Source organism: Cylas formicarius, unplaced genomic scaffold (genome assembly GCF_029955315.1).
Source record: "Cylas formicarius isolate icCylForm1 unplaced genomic scaffold, icCylForm1.1 PGA_scaffold_5__7_contigs__length_24384050, whole genome shotgun sequence".
Classification (NCBI taxonomy): Eukaryota; Metazoa; Arthropoda; class Insecta; order Coleoptera; family Brentidae; genus Cylas; species Cylas formicarius.
In genome coordinates this window covers 19,984,604-20,008,314 of record NW_026844341.1, presented here as the reverse complement: position 1 = coordinate 20,008,314, position 23,711 = coordinate 19,984,604, and the positions used below count along the sequence as shown (strand labels likewise).

Genomic DNA, 23,711 nt, shown 5'->3' with positions numbered 1-23,711 from the left:
ACGGTCGGCCGAGTGGAATATTTCGCGGGTAATTAGAGCCGATAATTAGCGATTTGTCGCGTGTGTCTCGCGGATTATGTAAAAAACCCGAGAGTCGTTTATTTATACGATCACGATGGCGACGTGCTACTCGCGGTGAGGCAACGCGGCCGTTCAGCAACCCTCCGCGATCGCTGATGATTTTCCGTTGCGAAACGTCGGGGCACGCGTTGGGCAACGAATTAAATAGACTCGAGTTACGTGAAATACATAAATCGCGAAAAAATCGATTATTAACAATATAAGCAGCGCGCGACTTTCTTCGAAAGACACTTCCGCGGCCGGTAAAAAAGGGAGCGACAACTTGCAATGTCATTATTAAACCCGCCTTTTGCGGGGTACGCGAGACAGGAAAACAGAGTTACGTAACTGTGAGGTTATGCAGTGGGCGAGGTTCCCGCCATATTTTGCATATACCTGGCGGTTCATTTCATATTGCATCAATTTTAAATTTGAGGTGAAATTCTGTAAAAATTAGGCACTTAAAGTTTACCACCATGATGAACCGATTTATTTACTTACGTTTACTTTATGTAAGTTGTAGGTTATGGCCTCACGTTGCATTAAACGTTTCAATGGTTAGACAAACCAATTTATGGACATACGTTTACTTTATATGAGTTATAGGTTATGCGTTTTAACCTCGTTACGTTTATTAGGGTGTAGATTACTGTTTACTGTTACAATTTGACTCTTCTACTAAAACTATTTACTAAAAGACTAAAATTCAAATTTTTGTGCTGGTGTCCCCGCGTTTTAGTCCAGGCAAATTACGTTTTCAACTACTACAAAGATAATCCTGAACTTTTTACTTAATTGGCGGCCACATCTTCATCTCACGCATACCCTAGCAATGTGAGAATACTGTGCACCCTACTAGATTGTGCCCAAAAACTTTTCAGTGCAACTGCTACTACTAAATAAGGTTGTCTTTGTTAGCCACGATTTCTAGCAGATTTTTAGCTAAATTAAATATAGAGCTGGACAATTATTTTGACGTCCATGGGTGTAGGTACTTATTAAACATGTGGGAGTGCCCTAGGAGGGAATAGAAAAAAGCATAATGTTAATTACTGCAATTTCTTTAAAAATTTAAAAAACACATTTTAGCTCAGATGAGAAGGTTTGTTCCAGATTTTCGGATTTTTTTATATCTGAAATAATGTTGAGAGTTTCAGGAATGGGAACATTAGTAAAGATTGATTCTGCGTCGAAACTAAACTCTATACAACTAATACAAGTAATAATTAATAACAATCTCCCATTCATCAACAACCGAAGCAGGAGCAATCCAGAAGTTTTGTAAATAAGGGGTGGATGGATTATTCGATTGACATGAATTTTATTTATCCGAAAGATAATCTTGTGGCATTACATTTTAAATATGATTTCTGGCATATGACCGCCACCGCTGGCGCGGATGTAGTCCAATCTGGACGTCCAATTTTCGATGATTTTTTCCAACATTTGTGGCCATATATCGACAACAACACGGCGAAAGTTGTCTTCCAAATGGTCAAGCCTTTTTGGCTTATCCGCATAGACCAATGACTTTACATAGCCCTACGGAAAGTAGTCTAGCGGTGTTAAATCACAAGATCTTGGAGGCCAATTCACAGGTCCAAAACGTGAAATTAGGCGGTCACCAAACGTGTCTTTCAATAAATCGATTGTGGCACGAGCTGTGTGACATGTTGCGCTGTCTTGTTGAAACCACATGTCCTGGACATCATGGTTATTCAATTCAGGAATGAAAAAGTTAGTAATCATAGCTCTATACCGATCACCATTCACTGTAACGTTCTGGCCATCATCGTTTTTGAGGAAGTACGGACCAATGATTCCACTAGCTCTTAAAGCACACCAAACAGTCAGTTTTTCTGGATGTAACAGGGTTTCGACATACACTTGAGGATTAGCTTCGCTCCAAATGCGGCAGTTTTGTTTGTTGGCGTAGCCATTCAACCAGAAGTGCACTTCGTCGCTAAATAAAATTCGTTTATGAAAATCGGGCCCATTCGACGTATCTACGCTTTACTTGATGATCGTTTGGCTTCAATTCTTGCACGAGTTGGATTTTGTAAGCACGTAAACCAAGATCCTTCCGCAAAATCTTCCATAAAGTGGATGGACACAGATCCGATTCCTGTGCTCGGTGACGGATGGACTCATTCGGGTCTTCCTCAATGCTACGCTCTACAGCAGCAGCAATAGCTTCTTCTGTACGCACCGTACGGCGTCTCTGGCGATGCGAGTTATCAATAAGAGTAAACGTGGTGCGAAAACGTTCCATGGTTAATCGAATTAACTGCTCTGATGAACGATTTTGTCGACGATAAAATGGACGTAGTGCGCGATACATATTCCGCACAGAACTAATATTTTCGAAATAAAATTGCACTATTTGCAAGCGTTGTTCAGGCGTGAGTATATTCATGATGAATTGCCAAACCAAACTGAGAATAAATCACTTGACAGCTCTTAAATTGGTCGCCATCTTGAACAGTAATGCCAACTTAAAGCTCTATACATCGAAAAAAAACTCCCATTATAAATAGGCAATGACTAAAGCTACCCAGTATTTTTTTAGGTGTTAGTCATGCAGAGGGTTAAAGCAGTATGGGTTTAGGTCTTCAACTAATATCCTTAAAAACTAGTGGTAATATATTTTTTCAAAGAAACTTCCACAGGCTACTGTAATACTTTTTAAAAAACTTCTGGATGCCTCCCGCGTCGGTTTTTGTTGAGTCGAACTAGCTAACGTTTCGCCAATCATCCTGTTGGCTTCTTCAGAGCTTGACTGAAACTGAAGCAGGTACAGAGTAAAATGCGAGCCAGTTTCAGTCAAACTCTGAAGAAGCCAACAGGATGATTGGCGAAACGTTAGAGAGTTCGAGTAAACAAAAACCGACGCAGGAGGAATCCAGAAGTTTTATAAAAAGTAGTGGTCATCATTTTACATGTTTATTAAATTATGTCAAGATTTTAAAAGTTGTCAAAGAAAAAACCATTTCGCACATTCACAACATATCTTCATAGAGATAGTACGTATACTCTCGTTGTTGTATGCCAGTTTGCAGCATCCAGCTTTCAATATTTTGTTACCAAAAGCCAATGTACGCGCCGGCCGCTAAAAATACGACTGCCATTTGCATGAAATGCGTGTGCCACGCGATTTATAACATTTTTAACAATCATTATCGCCTGCTCAAGGTCGAGCCGCGACAGAGCGTTTCAAAAAGCCGGCGAAACGCGGCAGAAATCGCGAAATATTTCGGAAGCCAAGGTCTACCCTTTGGTAGCGATCAAGTTGAAATTTCGTTACGTTTTCGCTAAACAGGTGGTACGCCTCGTGACTTGGGAGTCCATTCGAGCACATGAGATCATGATTTTCGATTTATTCCACAATTTCATTTGGTTTTTGAAATTTTATTTTCTAAACTTCGTAGATCTGTCCTTTACCAAAAAATCGTTCTCTGAAATAATTTAATAACAAGGGCCAACTTCATAAAACCCGAAATTTCGGGCGTGTTTTGATCCTCCTTGTATACTGCGCAGAGGCGTTTACTCTCCATGCATAATGCAACGACGGTACCTCCCATACGCGTAGTACCATATACGAGGAGAATAAAAGGTTATGCTTATGTATGTAAAATTTATTTATATTTATGGGTTGTTCGGTGCCCAAAATAAACACCGCAGACTTTCAGATTTGCCAACTTATTATACATTCAAATCTCTTGTCGATTATTTCATTCGGGTTGCGAAAGTTTCGGTTGAGTATTGTCGCTTGGAGCTCTTGAAAATCTACTATGATGACCATATTTCGTATTAACTAAAATCAAAGTTTTTGAGGATAATGTAAAAAAAATTATCGCCGCAGATTTTTTGCTGGATTTTTATGTTTATATTAATTATTTGTATTTACTGTCCCTCCTCTTCTAATCTTTCTGTTGCTCTCATTCATGGCTCGTTTAATAATGACACCGAAACAATATCAATATTTCATTTGGTCAACCTGGTATGCATCGAGATTATCCTTATTCTATTTCCATTCATAAGGGAGCCGCGATACCACAACCTGGTGTCCTTGGTCGCGTTAGTCGACTAGCTGCTAAGGTCAGAGAAAAGGAAATGACGATTAAATCTACAGCCAGCTGATTGGGATAAAAAAATATGTTAGTCGTACCGATCCGCATTCAAATGTACATAAAAAAACAATGCAGTATCTTGTTATTTTCGAAAAATCTATGAAATCAAATTTTTTGAAAGTATACGCGTTTGGCAACTAAACTCATATCTCGTGCGTCGTACAAAGTCGGTACAAATGGAATCAGCGTCGAAGAACAGTTTTCATTTTTTTTGTCTGTTTGTTTGTTCTATGTTCTCTTTTCTCCGCATCTTTGTAGACGGGGCATTAATTGGCCATTACTTTCGAACAGACCGCCTTCCAATTTGGCTCCTTTTAAGCAGCCCATGAGACACAGAAGCCAATAAAAAATGGCCGCGATCGGACCCTGGCGACCATCTTATCATAATCATATCGTCGATCAAAATGAAAACTGAAGTAAAGTCATTCCTTTTTGCACATTTTAATGGACGTTTTACGTAAATTGTACAAATGGATATGTTACATCTTTTTGGACGTCTCTCGCATCCTCTTTTCCAGACCTTCCTATCCATGCAAAGTTGTTCTTCTTTTCCTGTTCTCTTTACATTTTTCCGAACTTATTTTATCCATTCCTCTGAAGATCTTGCCATTTTTAAGTTTCTTTTCTTCGTACATTGTTGTTTCTACATCCATTCATAGTTCTATTTCGCCTGTAAAGTGGTTTAATAATTTTATATCTATCTGACAGCTCTATCGTTTTTAATATCACTTTTTGACCCATTTAATGTACAGAAATTGAAAATCACACGGGCAACCAATAAATAGCACGACACAAGAAAACAAAAATACACTCAATGTTAACTTGATTAAAATGCCAGAGTGGGACGATTATTATGAATAAGTGCTGATAGAGAAGAGAGGAAAAATTATGCTGCAAGAAAAAAGAGGAATTAACGAATTAAGAAAATAAAGCAGGCTTCAAGATGGGCTCCAGGCGCGGGAGGTATTCTGATGGTACCGAATAAGTTGAATTTTATAAATATTTAAATATTAAATTTAACCGTCACCGACATAAATAAATGGGTCTTCATTATGACGACATGACATGCCTATTAAATTTCTGGCTTGTCGGAGTCATTATCTGATCATTTTTATAAATGCGACCAATTTGACGTATTTGGCAATCGCATTTTGTCATATCCTGTAATCGCCAATTACGTCTAGCGAACGCAATTTTCGAAAAACTTTCACCTCACCATATCGCTCACCAAGAGGTTGGTTCGACGAACGCCAAGATGGAGTGACCGCCGCCGCCGATCAGCAAACAATCGAACGCAATTCTGAATCGCAGACTCGTTTTTTGGCGCACGTTGACAAACAATACGTCCCGAGTGACCAAGCGATGCGGAACAGATCTCGCAAGGAATATTGTACAACTCCTGGTGACATCACTTTATTTAAAACATTTACGGCAATCGGCTGTTGCGGATTTGCACAACGAGAGATTTGGACGTATTGCGTGTTTTTATTTCTAAAGTTGGATTAACGAATGAATTTTAAACTCTACGCCCAGAGTGTCAAAAATTGGACACTTTTTAAGATAAACTCCCCCTGCTAAAGAAGGTCGCCGTAGCCTTCATGCTATGGAAAGTTTCGTGTATCTTTTGTTTACGAATTTAATCACTTAAATATGTTTTTTCTACTCCCTTATGTAAAATACCTAATTACACACAGATCTAGTGTGCGGCGGGTCACTTTGCCACGTCAGTTTCGTTTCCCACTGATTCGAGCCACTTCGGACATTTTCGGGATTTACCGAGCGGGTTCCGACGCCTTGAATTTTGACGTTTGTCAATTCTGACGGCCGTGTCGGTGAATGTATTCGTGTTGATTTTCGAAAATGCATTCAAAAACTAACGGTCGTAGAAAAAGTATGTAACACGTACGGTAAAAAAAAAAAAAAGTCACTCGCTTATTAAACACTCGCTTCGCTGCGCTCCGCTCATGTCAAATAAACTCGTAAGTCAAACGCCGTTTACCGCACTTGTTGTATAATCTATTATTTTTACTATTAATGAAAATTTTATTTAAATATGCGTAACCTTAATAAATAGTCCCATCAATCGTTGAAACAATCATTAAAATTAAATAAAATATAAAGTAGATATGCAATTCTAAAATATTTACTAAAATATTTGCTAAGAACATAATTTTGCATAAACATATATATAATCTCAATTTCTGTCTAAAATACACAAAATTCGAATAAGTAGTTTCTATAAAAGTTACATTTATTTTTGGTAAGTATTCTAAAAATATCAAAATGTATAGGGTGCTCCATTTAAAATTTTAAAGCTAATGTCGGCCAGCACTTATCGGACACCCTGTATATATATATATATATATATATATATATATATATATATATATATATATATATATATATATATATATATATATATATATATATATATATATATATATATATATATATATATATATATATATATATATATATATATATATATATATATATATATATATATATATAAAAATAAATAATTTAAAATTTAATTTGAACCATAAAACTTTTGTATAAACTTTTTTTCTAAAATCAGTAGTACATGAGTAAAGGTACAGGCCCCTAATAAAATGCCCACCCTGTAAATAGGGTGCTAATTCCGCACACGAGTCATGGATTCCCATGCATACGATCCATTATTGTTCATTCATTCATTCAATTCATTTTTTGGCAAAATATGTAGGGTTTACACCTTTTGATGGGAATGAAACCGATTATGAACTGAATGGAATCACTGTGCAACTTGTCCTAGCCAGCAGCAAGTGAGCCTTGGGGTAACACACATTTATAGGCCCCTACCCCTAGCCAACGTAAAAATGTCCTTATGGTAATTCAAAAATACTTTAAAATCTACAGCATCGTGAATAGTGATTCAAAATTTCCGGAAAAATTGGTTGTCGGAAAAAAAAACGGGTTTTTCCCGGAAAATTTGAAAAAAAACGGAAAATTTGGGAAAAATTGAATTTTTGTTGGAAACGAAATCCAAAACCATTTTAATATTCAGAGAGGTTTACGTGTTAAATATTATTCAATACAATTATTTTCAAACATATTTTTAAAAATAAGTACAGTGTAACAACACTGACAACTTGTTTGCCGGTGAATCCCCCACACATTTCCGCGAAACATAAGTAAAAAATAAACGGCCCGTCCAGTTATATGGTGGCAGGGGTTGTGTACTTCGCAGCCACTTATGCCAATTGCTTCCAAAATTTTAAATGGACCTCTATCGTCCCGCTTCGTCAGAAAGAAACTGGTCTTTGTATGGTGTTATACTAAAAAAAGAAATAGACTGACACAAGATAAGGTACAAAAACTTGTTGCAACTCAGTCTACCTTAAATTTAGAAGAAAATGACAAATTTGTCTACGATTCCAGGCCAGTTCCGCTTTTGCAGCGGGCTGAAATGGATATCGAATTAATTGGGAATATCCAGGACGGCGATGCTGCGGAATCAGAACCAGATTCCTTCTCCGAAGTCTCGGACCTTGACGATGAAACCCCTTTAAGTAAGTGTACTGGCTTTGCAGAAATGTTTTGTGAACCAAAGAGTTCTTATTTTTGTTTTTTTTATTATTTTCAAATAAAGTATGCATCTTAATTTTTTTTTATTGAAGCAACTTATACTAACCATAATACATTTATATTGTTTAGCTGTCTGGCATTTAATTTTAAAAAAATCAAATTTTCGGTTTTTTTTTCCGAACCGTTATCTAATCGTGAACCTGAACGGCCCTGACATGTCCGGCCCCTGATGGCCCACCCATTTTTTACGGGATATCCTGTATATTTTTGGTGAATAAATAAGACCCCAAAATGGCGTTAAAAAAATATGGAATAATTAAAATTTCGGTTCTGATTTTAGTAGTAAAAATGCTAGGTTTTGTTTGAATGTTTCAAGTTTTAAGAAAGGCTCAGTTAAATTTAATCTAACGTTAATTCTTGGTAGTCTTGTTGGTGTTTCTAATTTTCATGTAGGTGTTTAGGATATTGGGCGCAATACAAATTGCTTGCTGCACTCTTCCCCGTTATCAAAAAACAAATGATAAAATCCCATTTATTTGAAAACTAACCCAAACTACCAGTATTCAGTTGTTTTCGATATTATGGTCGCCTCTTCCAAAGGCTACTGCTACTCTACTAGAGCAAAATATCTAATATATTATGTTTCAGTTTTAAAAATATATTGAAACCATTAAATTCTCAAAAAGTCACACCGAATTTTTAAAAATGCACATTTTTTAAAAAACACCTTATAACTTTGGAGCTCCAGACACCTACATTAGTTTAGCAGTCTCCAATTTGGCCAACCCTTTCCTAACAAAAACCCTTTTTTTAACAAATTTAAGTGTTCAAAAAGTAAGGTGACATTTGTAATAGGGCGGGCATACGTACATTCGATATTTTTTTTGTTATGTTGGTACACACGTTCCTAACATACGTACACAGTTCAAGCCGGTGTGCATGTTCATTTTTTTTGTGAGACAGAAGCGTTTGACGTGTTTTTTGTGCTCGGCGATTTTCTGCTGTCATAAAAATTGAAGAAACGATTAAAAATGTTTAGAAGCATGGAAGAACCCAGAATCGCCAAAACCTTACCAACGTCCGTAATTATGGGAAAGCAAATCATGGATTTTGCATAACGAAAATGCACCTGCTCACTCATCGTTGCTTGTATTTAACTTTTTAGAGAAAAAAATCACAATCAGCTACCATATTCACCGGATATGCCCCCCTGCGACGACAAGGATGGAGGTAAAACCTAAAAGTGTCCTTACTTTTTGAACACACGTATATTATTCAATATTACTGGGACGCCAAACACATGCCCTTTAATTAAAATAGAGATCCACTGCCCGCACTTTTCTTGGCGTGCTACTCTGTGTGAATATATTCTTGCTCTTCCTGCCAACCGCACCGAAGCTCTTCTATTGTATGCGTTGACGCTCATCGAATATGTGCATTCGATCGGGTTTAAATCCGGACTATATGGTTGCGTTATGTTCAGTGTGTGACGATGACAACAGCCGTCAAGAAGTAAAAGTTGCTATAAATTTTAATTTAAATTTTATCCCAGCCTGAGATAAATTATGCCAGATGCACAAACTCGATTGTAATGCTAGTAATTATACTCCGCATGAGTTTCGCAAATATCTAATTCCCGCGCAAAAAATATCAAGTCGGACATTAAACCGAATTGAACATAACTTTTTAGGTGTTTTATTTCCAAGAACATGCGAAAGGCATTTTTTTTATGTTTCTCAAGTATAAGATATTTTGGTAGCGCCTCCGGCTTGGTTTGCATTTTAACATTTATTATGCCGATTTCTGGTCGCCCGTTGTTCTTTAATTTCATCCGAAACTTAATTATAATACTGCGTGCTCAAAGAAATGGATAATTTCTAAGGTTGAACAGAATATTAAAAGCAGCTGCATAACAATAGCATTCAAGAGCAACATGTTGCGTTTCACGAGAATACGAATTTTAAAATATTTAGAAGCTAATGGCGACCATTTTAGGAACGTTATATATCATTTCAATTCAATTCAAATATGGCTATAATAAAAATTTTGTTGTTTTGGGCGGAAAATTATTCTTCTCCACGTACCACCGGTAATTTGACGAGTTATATAGCGTTGGTTAGTTCTGGTTAGTTTTGGTTAGTTTTGGTGAGATGATCACCGATACTCATACTCATTTCCGACGAAAATTGGGTTCACGCAAAAGACGAAAGAAGATTAAAACAATTTAATTTTAAATAAGCACAACTTAACGATAATTCTTGCAATCCTGTATTTGAAATCCACTGTGGGAGAAACTTTGATCTTAATCCTTAAGAAAAGAAAACTTCTTTTTAAAGATTATTTGGTCATCGCTGCGATGCAATATACGGATCGCGTATTGTAGAAAAAGATCAACTGCGTATCCAGAAAGTGCAGAAATCCTGTCTTCGCTTTACTTACCGGATTCATAAATAGCTTATGTGTGACGCAAAATGGCTTGTTATAAAGCAAACCAGAGAATTTCACTCCTAAATGTTCTTTCACCCGGTAATAAAGACAAATTGCTAACAGTATTTAGCAAATAAAAGTTTTGGGAACCCTCCGCCAAACAACCAGTATATGGTAATAAACATGTTTTCAATTTTCTATTGGGTTGTTCGGAAAGTCATTTCGTTTTTTTTGGGGAACATGAAAGACAGTTTTCGTATAATGAATAAATATTTTATTAAATTATATATTGGCCATTCTGGTCCAACACCTTTTGCCATCTTTCTGGCAGTGACATAATTCCCCTCTCATAAAAGTTTTGGTCCTTGCTGGCAAAAAACTGGTTCAGGTGGTTTTTGACATCTTCATTTGAGGTAAAGGTTTTGCCATCCAAAAAATTTTGCAGGGACCGGAACAAATAGTAGTTGGAAGGCGCCAGATCTGGAGAATATGGTGGATGTTGCAGTACGCCCCGTTCAAGCTGTAAAAGTTTTTGGCGAGTGACCAAACTTGTGTGAGGTCTCGCATTATCCTGGTGGAACACTACACCCTTCCTGTTGATTAATTCGGGCCTCTTCTCTTTAAGTGAATCATTCAATTTGTCCAGTTGATGACAATAGACTTCTGAATTAATCGTTGTATTGTCCGGCAAAAGCTCAAAAAAAAACGATTCCTTTGACATCCCACCAAACGGAGAGCATCACCTTTTTTTGGTGAATGTTGGCTTTTGACACGCTTTGAGTCGGTTCATCTTTTCTGCTCCATGACCTCTTGTGTTTAACATTGTTGTATACAACCCATTTTTCGTCCCCAGTAATAATCCGCTTCAAAAATGGATCATTTTCTTGACGTTTGAGGAGCGAATCACACACGTCAACGCGACGACACAAATTTCGCTCCGTAAGGACATGGGGCACCCACACATCGAGCTTCGAGGTTAAGCCCATGCCTTTCAAATGGCCATAAACAGTCGAATTCGACAAATTTAATCTCTCACCGATCTCTCGTGTGGTTATTCGCCGATTTGCATCAACTAATGCCTTTATCGCATCTTTGTCAGCTTCGACCGGCCTTCCAGACCGTGGTGCATCTTCGAAATCAAAATTGCCGGATCGAAATTTTGCAAACCAGTTCTGGCACTGGCGTACTGTTAACACGCCTCCATACACATCCGTCAATTTTTTTCTCGCTTGGACAGCATTTTTACCTTTTCTGAAGTAAAAAAGTAAAATATGACGAAAATGTTGCTTATTGCTCTCCATATTTAAAAGGGCACCAACCAAAAACTACTGCGTAGAATTAATAGAACTTTTTCACACACAAGCCTTGCAATATCAGCTCTCAAGACATATAATGGTTATGCGGCTTAAGTGTGAAGTTGGTTTCGAAAAAACGTAATTAAGTCCTCTGACGGGAAAAAACGAAATGACTTTCCGAACAACCTTATATTATATCGATATGTGCGAGGTGTGTTCAAAAACTAAAGTGACTTTTAAGTTTTATCAAAAAGTATTTATTTATTTATCTAAATTAATGTTGCCCGGTTCAAAGTGATCCCCTCCTTGTGCCAACGTTTTCCCCAATCCTCGAAGCACTTTCTGGCATAGCCTTGAGTTCTTCCAGGGACTATTTCTTTATCTCCTCAATCGTTCCAAACCTCCTTTTTTTCATGGATTTCTTGAGTTTTGGAGACAGGAAAAAGTCGCAGGGGGCCATATCCGGTGAATATGGTGGCTGAGACATGATTACCCATGAATTGTTTTCCCACAATTCCGGAAGTTTTCTTCGTATTGCTTCTGTTTATTCATCGTACGACCTTACGGTAAGAACTCTTGATGTACTACGCCACGATAATTAAAGAAAACAGTAAGCAAACCCTTGATATTTATATCCATAACCATAACCATAATAAGAACCATATAACAATAATAATCCATAACCATATATTCATGATTCGTCACCAGTTATGACAATTTTGAGCATATCAGAATCAGCCATGACGTCGTTCAACAGCTCTTGAGTGATGCTCATTCGACGGTCCTTTTGTTCAAAATTAATCGGTATGGGAACAAATTTTGCTCCTACACGTTCAATGCCCAAAACTTCGATAAAAAATTGCATTGCAACATCCAGTGGAGATGCTGACATCTCCAGCCACTTCCCTAATAGTGATTCCACGATTTTTCGACATCATTTGTTTCACTTCTTCAACATCTCGGCCATCTTGAAACACCTTGTATTACTTATAAACGTTTTTTTTGTTCAAGCATTTTAAGCATTTTGCAGCAGTATACTCCATTTTTTACACAAAATTTTTGTGCAAATTCTTTTTTTCTGAAAGCAGAAAATCGCCGAGCACGCAAAACACATCTAATGTCTGTTAATTTATTAACATAGCATTACGACCACTCTTCTATATGCTTCACAGTTTCTATCGTACGCCCTATGTTTGTAGTTTACATTTGGTATTTTTAATTGCAGCATATTTGTAGTTAACGCAGGAATGCTCGTCACCCGATGTGCAATCCTTGTTCACCCGCACATATCTGACATGTTGGAGTTTGTTTCAAACACTTTCTTACATTTAAGCAGTCTCTATCGAAGTTGGTTCTCTAACCAATGTATATTGTTTCTTTATTCCTTATACATTCGTAAGTGAATTAATCTATTTTTATAATGATAGTTGTTGTTGCCCTTTTTTTATATTTTTATTTCTCTTATTCTGTGTTTTATACTTATGTTATGCTGAATTACTAGTCTCTGCACTAAAATTTCTGGGATTTTTTCTTTCTGAAATTTCGACCTGATATTGTTGTCCTAAGTACGAACATATGTTAGGGAAAACATAAAAAAAATATCGAAATTACGTAGCCTGTCCGATTACAAAAGTCACCTTACTTTTTCAACACACCTCGTACGCGCTGTTTGAGGAATAAAGTTTTCGGGCATCTAAGATGGCGTTTATCAACGACAAGACATCTACGTATGAAACGCGACAGGTAATTTCGTATACCGGGTATACAATATCGATCAAACCGCTTCCCAAACAATACCGCCATTTTGATAACAATCGATCGCTCGCAAACGAGGTCAATGTAATAAAGAACGCAATTTTCTTAATAGAAAAAAAAACGCGCGCGTTGCAACACGTTCTGGTGCGCTGATTCTAAAAATTGTTAATAGAAAAATGGCGGCGAAAGCAAATTAACATACGGTTGCGGGTAATGAGTATGACAAAAACGGCGCTTTGATATTTCGGGTGGCTGATTAGATTTTTTTTTAGGCGGCGGATTCGAAAGTTTGTCGCAGTCGACGAAATTTTTCGAAGGGAACGTAGATCCGGTCGTCTCGAGGACCGCTCGCTCGTCTATTATTTTACACAATCGATTGTTGTATAGGTAGCGATTAAGTTGCACGATCCCGGAAAAAAAAACGATAATTTCTCAACGTGGTACGGGACTCCGGGCAGATCACGGTCGGCTTTCGATCGTCGATTGTTTACATTTGACAGGGAGAAAAAATCGCGGTTGCGTTGTGAATCGTCGGTTGAGCAACAAGGTGATACGTGAGCGGTTACTTGGAAGACCACGAGCTATTCGACGTTAATGCGGTGACGTCAGAATAGTGTCGCTTCGGTAGAAGGGAAAGGACCCTAACCATAGAAGGAAATACATTTTTATAAAACAAATTGTATATTTTGTATCCAATAGGCAGAGAAAGTTAGTGCAGTCAATAACAAATTTTAATTTGAATTTGCGATGCGTAAGCAAAAAGTAATGACAAAAATTAGAAAAATTAGCCACTGACAAGGCAATCTGCAATAAGACGTTGATCAAGCAAATTGATTGACATGAAAAATGGAAAAATTACGAAAACCATATAAGAAAACCTTTATACAAATTAATATAGTCAGTCGCTAATTACACAGGTCTATGCAATGAAAGTTTTTGACAGATGTTTTCGTTTTGAAAACTGATTTTACATAATTTTGGAAGGCTGATTTAAAAATATTAAACGAAAAAGAAAACAACATTTCTAAAATAATTTTTTATGAAAAAAAAACTTTACTCTGACTTCTTTGAGTGAAATATTCGTCTTTTTGCCAGAAAGCTGCGTCGTCCGGACTGTCGGCTGTGTGCTTTTAAGGGCACATCTATAAGGTTCTTATCTGCGGCATCAGATATGGCTGGAAATTTCTCGCACCAATATCGGAATAACGGTTTTTGTCTTGAGCTTTAACAAACTGCTCCATCAAGTCGAGTCCGATATGAAGAAAAGGCAGTAGAACTTTTTTGGGGTCCAACTAAGCTATCTCTTAGTACATTTTTGGTTCCATGTGTAAAGCTTGTTCTAGACGGCCATTCTGTTTGATTCCCGACTATCCCACTCACAAATAAAGCATTGCAATTTTGTATAACCCCCCTGTTGTCCTAGGAGCATCTACAGCAGTTTGCACTTTGTTCTTGGTAGTTGATTTTCTTCAAAAGGAGTTCTAAATTTTTTCCTTTTAAATGTACCGAATGTGCAACGGGAACCGAGGCCAGTTCTTTAGCATTGTGCAATAAACTTGGTTAAACACTTCGTACTCTCTGTGAAACCTGGGCCATCTGGGTAGGAATTAGATTCCGCAGATTCCGTTCGATATGACGTTTTCTAGTCCTTTTGGGGCGGTAGGTATCGGTACATCTGAATAGCAGAGGTAAGATTGGGATACACAGTTTGTTTCTTATTTGGATTGTTCACACAATGTCTTGTTTCCTTATTTACACGCTCTACAACACTAGAAATACGCAACAACAGCCGCGAACACACTAGCACGCCAACCAATACAACCAAACTGCGCATAAGCAGGCTGTATTGACGCTTCTGCGCCAACTCAGTTGCTTCCAGAGGAATTTATTATACAGTGTTGCCAAATTATATTTAATTTCCTAAAAATCATGGAACAAAAATATTTATGTCATAAAAATGTATATTAATAAAATAACATTTTTATTATATACAGTCGTATAAAAAAAAGACGTAATAATTTTTTTGTAAAAAAGGCCCCCAAAATTATGCAAATAAGCAAACAGCTTTCAAACATCATAATCACTGTAGACCTGTATCATCATTATATAACTGGTAATGCTAGTAAAGGCACTGAATATTTATTAGGCAATACGCAATAAGACGGCGTCTATTTATCGGACAGTATTCAATAAAGCCGATATAACACAAATTGCAGAATTTGTTGTTATTTGCCAAACCAAAGAGACGTCAAGAAAACAACAGAAACGAGCCCCTTTCAAAAATTAGTAAAGGCACTTAGCATTAGCCAATCCAAAATAAAACGGATATATAACAAATTGTTAATTTAATGTTATTTCCAGTAACATTGCGAAAACTAACCAATGACTAATTATTGGGCAATCTGCAATAAAGCGGATATAAAACAAAGAGCGCGTTGAGTGTCAAATTGGGTTAAAGGTTTAAATTTTTACACCATAGAAAAAGTGGGAAAACAACACAGGAAAATTATTTCAAAAATCAAGTCAATCTGCAATAAAACCATCTGCAATAAAGCATATTCGTATATAAAATAAATTGCACATTAGTATTAGTATTATTTGCAATAAATTGCCATAAAGGCACAAGATGGAACGTGCGGAAATGGATCCCTTTGAAGAATTCGAAACATTTATAACCAACTTTACTTTGTTAATCAATAATTAACATTTTAATATGTGCTATTTATTATAAAAAAAGATACTTAGTGGACCAGTTTAAATTATTTTTCACAAGGTAAATGAGATGAACAACTAATTAGAGCTTTTTACTACAGTGTATTAATTGGTATACCACCTTAAGTGTGGTTTAACGACTTCAAAGCTCAGAGCAAATAGTTTAAGATCCAGAAACGCGTCCTCTACCGTGTTATAAGTACGGGTACACCTGATAATTGAAGAGTTAGAAGAGTACGAGAGCATAGTTGTACATAATTATCTAAGTAGAGATAACTTTTAATTTGCAGTTGTGGTAATTTATGACATTTCTCAGGATTAACAAAAAATCTGCTCTGGAGTAAATACTATGTAACGACTTGGGCGATTTTCCAAAGTCCAGGATAGCAACGCGAGGGTCTCACGGAGATCGGGGCATGCTTTTAAAAATATCGAAAGGAAACCATCGGACCCAGGTCAGTTTTGGGGATTTACAGAGCATAAAGATGTCTTTACATTTGCTTTCCATATATGATTAATATGAAAATATTCTTGACATGGAATTGGGTTGCTAGATAATTCAAAAACACTACATAAGAAGCTTGAAAAAAGTTCACAGCATGTGAGGTTTTAGGATCATTCTTTGTGGCAAACTTTTTGTATTTTTTTCTTATTTACTACCTTATCTGCCAGCTCGCTCAGAATTTGTATGTATGTGTTTTAGTTTTAGTTTAAATGATTAAGGTAATTTATTGTATCATTATGCTTTAATAAATAAACTGATATTAATATTATTTATCTATAATACACTATTTATAAAATGTTATGGTTTGAGGAATATTAACATTAGATCTGTTCATTAATAATCAATACTTTGTTTCTTCAATGTATTTTTTATTTTGATTTAAACCGTAGTCACAATGATTAACTTTTGGACTATTTTCGACTTGGTGCACACGATTCGGGTTGCGTTTTTCGGAAAAACGTTCGCAATTGTTGGTAAACGGCGAGAGACATTGACCTAGGCCGAACCAGCCTGTCGCTTTGGGGTATTCGCTTGTTCCGCCTTGAATGCGCTGACATTTCAGAGCGGATAGTTTCACACGTTTATCCTCAAGATCCGCGGGTTTTTTCCAAAAATGCCGCGCGGTCGAGAAACTCGCTTATTTAAATTTAAACAAAGGAAAATCGTGATAGAGCGCTCGAGGACGAAGCCTTATAGATCAATAAAGATCGATTGGAAGTGTTTAACGTAGCCAGTGCGATAAGTTTCTCACTAACTGCCTGGTATATTTTCCTCCCTGTATATAGTATACATAATGATATGTTAGAAATTTAGTGTATGCAGGATGACGGGAAATGGAAAGACCACTTTAATTACATCAATGCATGAAAACAGAACAGCAAGTGAAATGGAACCTCAGGAAAAAAGTTCAGGAAAACCAGAGTCGTTGATGATGTCACAAAATATGCACCATATAACCGTGAATTACACCCAAAGGCAAAAAATTGCTTTCACTGTTCGATTAAGCCCATCATGTTAGCAAAGAAGAAAAAATGAAAGATCTTGTTAACAGTTAATCAAATAGTATATCCTTTAACAACAATAAGAACACACTTCTTCAGATGAGGAATACCATATAGCATTGTAAATTGTACAGGAGTGTCCAGCCTTGTTTTGACACCTACCTTCAGGTTTTATGCAATATTCTAGAGGCATATTTCGTTAGTTAGTATTATATGAGGTCCAACAACAGTGGCGAGCCTATTTGTTGTAGATAATTAAGATATATATCTAGATATTTCAAAATGCGGATAAAATAATGTTATATCCCTTTGACCGAGCACGTCTCTGAAATGTCCAATTAAATTTATTTTTTAATTATTTTTCTTAAGTTTTGCTTCATAATTACATAAAAAAAACAACAAAGATAATTGTTGACATATATTTTTTAGTCCTTGGTTCATTACCGAAATTTGACGATAAAATAGGCAATGGAAACTTAAAACGCCCGTTTGAAATTTCCAACGGACGCCAATGCAACTCGAGATTGTGGTATCCAAAATCTGCATAAATGCCGAAAACATAATCGGGTTGCGGTAAATTAGCACGAATGCGTGCCAATCAATTCCGAAGTGGCCAACTAAATCTAATTAAAACGAAAATCAAGTTTCCCAATTTTTTCATTCATATTAATATTTTCAACTCCTCAACATTCTCTAAAAAACTACCGAAACCGCCTAATTGGTTAGTGGCGCGGCCGCCGTATCCGCCAGACTTGACTCACCTTGCCCTTCGCTGTTGTCCGTCGCGGCGACGCTGCAAATAGCCGCGACGTACACCAAACCCCGCAACCACCCGTACTCCATGATTCGTATCGCTTTCTTTAATGAAAAAAAAACCTGCGAATGATCGACGGTCGTACCGCTGCTCCGGTACTACTTGACGTACTCGAGAGTGTACCAGTCGCAACTGACGTCCGCAGTCGACTGTAGGTGCATGATCACTTTCTACAGGCTTTAACGCGGCGGTGGTACCACGAATTCCGGCGGTACTCCGGAGATAAGCAATGCATCGCTGGATTTCGATGGTAGTGGACAGAAAAATGTTCGTTATCTATACAATCATTCAAATACTTTTTCTTATTGAATGCAACAAAACTTCTTATACAAATTAAATTAGAACAAAAAATGTTCAGATTTTCACAGTTTTTAATAGTTTGACAGCTGTTTCCGCAACACTGTGTCTTTATCAAATACAAAATATGACTATATTCCGATATTCATATATAAAAACAGGTAGTAATAGCTTTTTAATACCAGCGTTATAAATTTAAATTTACCAACGACGCATTTAAATCCAATTGGTCATTAAGTAATAAATTCCATAACTTGCAACAAAATTAGTTTTATGCTTTTTGAATGATTGCGTAAAGTATCAAAATTATCGTCAAAGTTGTGCATTTCTGAATTTAAATTAATGCCATAGTTAGAATCCGAACTTTTATTTTTAAACGCCCTTTTATGTTCGTTAATGAGTTTCCTAAATGTTCTACCTGTTTGAATGATATACATTTTGGGACAAGATCCTAATTTCAAATTGTAGACTCCAGATTTTTATAAGAGGTGTTTTTTTTCGATATATTGAACTTTACGTTGCAATAAAACAACGATGGATTATTCGATTGACATGAATATTTTTTATTCGAAAGATAGTCTTGCGGAATTACATTTTAAATATGATTTCTGGCATATGACCACCACGGTTGGCGCGGATGTAGTCCAATCTGGACGTCCAATTTTCGATTACTTTTTCCAACATTTGTGACCGTATATCGGCAATAACACGGCGAATGTTGTCTTCGAAATGGTCAAGCGTTTGTGGCTTATCCGCACACACCAATGACTTTACATAGCCCCACAGAAAGTAGTCTAGCGGTGTTAAATCACAAGATCTTGGAGACCAATTCACAGGTCCAAAACGTGAAATTAGGCGGCCACCAAACGTGTCTTTCAATAAATCGATTGTGGCACGAGCTGTGTGACATGTTGCTCCGTCTTGTTGAAACCACATCTCCTGGACATCATAGTTATTCAATTCAGGAATGAAAGAGTTAGTAATCATATCTCTATACCGATCACCATTGACTGTAACGTTCTGGCCACCATCGTTTTTGAAAAAGTACGGACCAATGATTCCACCAACCCATAAAGCGCACCAAACAGTCGGTTTTTCTGGATGTAACGGTGTTTCGACATACACTTGAGGATTAGCTTCGCTCCAAATGCGGCAGTTTTGTTTGTTGACGTAGCCATTCAACCAGAAGTGCGCTTCGTCGCTAAACAAAATTCGCTTATGAAAATCGGGAACAACGGCAATCTCGTTTTGGGCCCATTCGACGAATCTACGCCTTACTTGATGATCGTTTGGCTTCAATTCTTGCACGAGTTGGATTTTGTAAGCACGTAAACCAAGATCCTTCCGCAAAATCTTCCATAAAGTGGATGGACACAGATCCAATTCCTGTGCTCGATGGCGGATGGACTCATTCGGGTCTTCCTCAATGCTATGCTCTACAGCAGCAATAGCTTCTTCTGTACGCACCGTACTGCGTCTCTGGGGATGCGAGTTATCAATAAGAGTAAACGTGGTGCGAAAACGTTCCATGGTTAATCGAATTAACTGCTCTGATGGACGATTTTGTCGACGATAAAATGGCGATATGTATTCCGCACAGAACCATTATTTTCGAAATAAAATTGCACTATTTGCAAGCGTTGTTCATATTTTAAATGTTTTGCAAAATATACGGCAATTATCCATACCCCTTTCTACTACTTTTATTATTTTACTATTTATTCTTTTAGAAAATGTGATAGTCGAAAGTTTTGCTATATGCGACATTTTTTTGTGTGTTTTGATTATTTCATTTCAAATTTTTAGATTATGGAAGCTCAAACCCATCTCCAAACTTATTCATTTCTTTAGAACCAAAACCAGAAAAAGAAGCATTGGAACTTCATCATTTTTGCATAATTTCTCCATAGCAAAACGTTTATGTTCCAGAACGTAAAATAATAAAATAATAGATAATAATTATAAGCAAATTTATTTCAACAGGTTTACACTCAATTACAGAAAATATATAATATAATAAATACCCAATCATTCACGGATCTGTTGTGCGGAAAGCGTCACCCTACCACGTGATTTTATTGTCCCTTTTCTTGTCGCACTGATCCGAGCCGCTTTAGACATTTCCGGGATTTTACCGCACGGCTGTTTTGCAAAAATGTAGGCAAAAACTAACTGTTGCAGAAAAAGTATAGTGTGTAAGTCATTCGTTTATTAAACGATCGCTCCGCTGCGTTCTGCTCGTGTCAAATAAACTCGTGAGTTAAATTATAGTAATTTATAATTAATAACATTTGAAGTACATTATTATATATATTAAAGAATAATATATTGTGCAACAAGTGCGGCAAACGGCATTTGATTCGCGAGTTTTTAATAAACGAGTGAGTTAAAACGTTTACCGAACGTGTTGGATACTATACTTTTTCTACGACCGTTAGTTTTGGGGTACATTTTCGCAAAACAACAAGAATAAATTCACTGACATGACCGTCAGAATTGACGAACGTCAAAATATCTCCGAAAATATCCGATTGCTCCCAAACCCATGCGGTAACATCCGAAACTGACGTGTAAAGTGACGCTTCCCGCACGCTAGATCGATGTGTAATTAGGTATTTTACACACGGGAGTTGAAAAAAAACATTTTTGTTTTCTAACTGCACGTGATGATTTTAAACAATTGCAAATTCGTTGATCTCGTTCCGTTGATAAAGATGGAATCTGTGTAATTGGATAAACACGTCCGTTAGTCTGTGGTTTCTGATAACGGACTTTGCCGGTAGCATATGTAACGCCAATGTAAACGCACCCTAAGGCCGCGCGGCGTTTCTCAACCGCGTATATATTATCCTACGCGTAAAAAATGCCTTACATAATCGGAGAAGTCGCGTACGGAGACGTCTCGCTTTATTGTGGACTCGTGATTTGTTTACGCGTCTTCCGAAACGCGGAAACGCAGAAAAGAAAATTTTTCTAACGCAACCGTCGAACATCTTTCGCGGGATTAACCCGGATTGGTAATCCACCGATCGAGCTCACCGAAAATCGGTTACCTAACGGTCATTATGATACTCCGCGAGAGTGGCGCGAAAATGGAATTATTTTCGTGTTTGTTAACCTCTGACCCGTCCCTCTTGGGGAACGTCTTCGACGAGCTTTCACCTAGCCGCAGTTTGTTTACTCTCCGACGAATGGGAAAATAAAAATATGACTCGTAAAATAATTTAAATTTATTAACAAAACGTAAAAAATATCATCGCTTATTTGTTTAATTTTTTATTCGCTTTAATTTTCCTCTTTTTGTACCCGTAAAGAAAGTTTTTGCCCCTCTGGTATGGTCTGTCTCAATGTTCATCGTGCTGGCTCAGGTCCGGTAGGTATTAAAGGACAGAACGTTGGGGACGGACTCTCAAAGGTTTTCGTGTTGATATAATTTTTTTTTGTTTGTATAGGTTCATATTTCGTTTTCAGAATATTGTTTTTTCAGGATAAAAGGGTCAAAATTTCAGCCCTCTAGCTCAAACGGTTGCCGAGTTATAGCGGTTTTAGCGGATACAGAGAACGGAGAACGGAGAAACAGACAAAAAAAAATTTTTTTGACCCTGAGTCGATCTGTACCAATGGCGGTCCCCTAGGACCAACCGTTTCCGAGATCTGGAAAAAGTTGACTGGCGCGTATATAATTTCATTCATTTTGCGAAAGTAACAAGATTGCTTTCGCAATCTCGTCGCTGCGCGAGGCGACTGCTCCGCGCTACGCAGTCAACAAAGTTTTTTATTTATTCGAATCAGGCTCTGCAAAAAAGCATAACATAAGCTTTGGTTATTTATTTGGCTAATCTAACACAAAGAATAATTATAAAAAATAATATAATAAAAATTTAAATTGGCCCACCTCTCCTAGAACGTGAAGGAGAGATGAACCACTTTCTTTTTGGAAGGTTTTCCTTTCTTCTGGTTAGATGACTGAGGTGCTTGATTTTGTCTTTGCTTCTTCTAGCGAATACGAGTCATGTGTGTTGGTTAGAAGTAGTTTTGCAGGTGTTAGTTTTCCTTTAGGAGGTTCTTTGGAAACCTTACTTTCTAACTGCATTTTGGAAGGGTGTGGTTGAGAGGAACCACGTCCCCGAGGAGGGATACATTTTGTGCGATGTACCGCAGCCTCACCTGGTGCTTGCGTTAAAAAAGCATGATCGGGTATTTGATCCGGATGGTGAGGCCAAATTCCTATTGCCCGAATGGCCGATAAAGCATTTTACGTACATACAGGCCTCCCCTAATAATTTGCCGAACTACAACCGATTTAACCCAATATTGGGGTTACATTTGATCACTCTCCTGCATGAATCGTAATAATGCCATTTAAGGCTCTTGAAGAAGAATAATGCGTAGTGTGACTGGACAAGTAAAATAAAATGTCATTGTCCTCTGCGAATTGTAAGGTCTCGAGGTTAGTCGTGTGAGAAGTGTGTCCGTCTACAATGAGTAAAACCTTTTCCTTGGGTAGAAGTGATTTTGCAGCGAATCCAAGAAAATGTCTGGATTTGCTTACTTTTCTGACATACGTACACGTGAGCCTGGTGGCATTTCATCAGACAAGAATTTTTTCCCTTGAACGCGCAGTAAGGAGGCAGATAAACCCCTTCTGCGTTACAGCAGGCAATTATAGTAATCGTTTCGCCTTTTTTTTCGCTAGGACTTATTGAAGGTACACTTTTAGATCCTCTTTCAACCATCACCAGACCAGCTCGGGTGTTCCTTGAAATATTTATAACTAGCTTTACCTAAAAATTCCAACAATAATTTCCTACCAAATTTTTAACAACCAAAAGTTTATTTAGCTCACAATCTTCGCGATTAAATTTATGCGTACTCTAGTCGGTCAAAGCCTCTTTTTTGTGAGTTTTTGATATTTCTCTACCAAGTACGCTCCCAGGCTGGACTAACTATGACTCTCTTAAAGGCTTTTTAGTTGGGGAGAAGTAGGTACTCACAAAGTGTGGGGGCTTATTAAGCCACTAGCTTGAGTGGGGGCGCGATCGGTACCAGTATCCGAGACTTGGACTCTCCCTCTTTTGTAAGGTCGCTTGAGGTGTCGGTTTTAACTAGTATCCGAGACTCCTTTTCCCCCATGCAAGTGCCAACCCC

The 23,711-nt window shown here is 37.3% G+C and overlaps 1 protein-coding gene across 1 annotated transcript in view; it reads right to left on the bottom strand.

Annotated features, from left to right (window-relative positions):
* The window catches only part of LOC132702090 (uncharacterized), a 43,088-nt gene extending 24,687 nt beyond the window's left edge, over positions 1-18,401 (bottom strand). Inside the window, exon 1 of the mRNA XM_060670512.1 lies at positions 18,214-18,401. Within this exon, the coding sequence (XP_060526495.1) occupies positions 18,214-18,295 (82 nt within the window). The 5' untranslated portion in view covers positions 18,296-18,401. The remainder of the gene's footprint in view (positions 1-18,213) is intronic.
* Between the last annotated feature and the right edge of the window lie 5,310 nt (positions 18,402-23,711).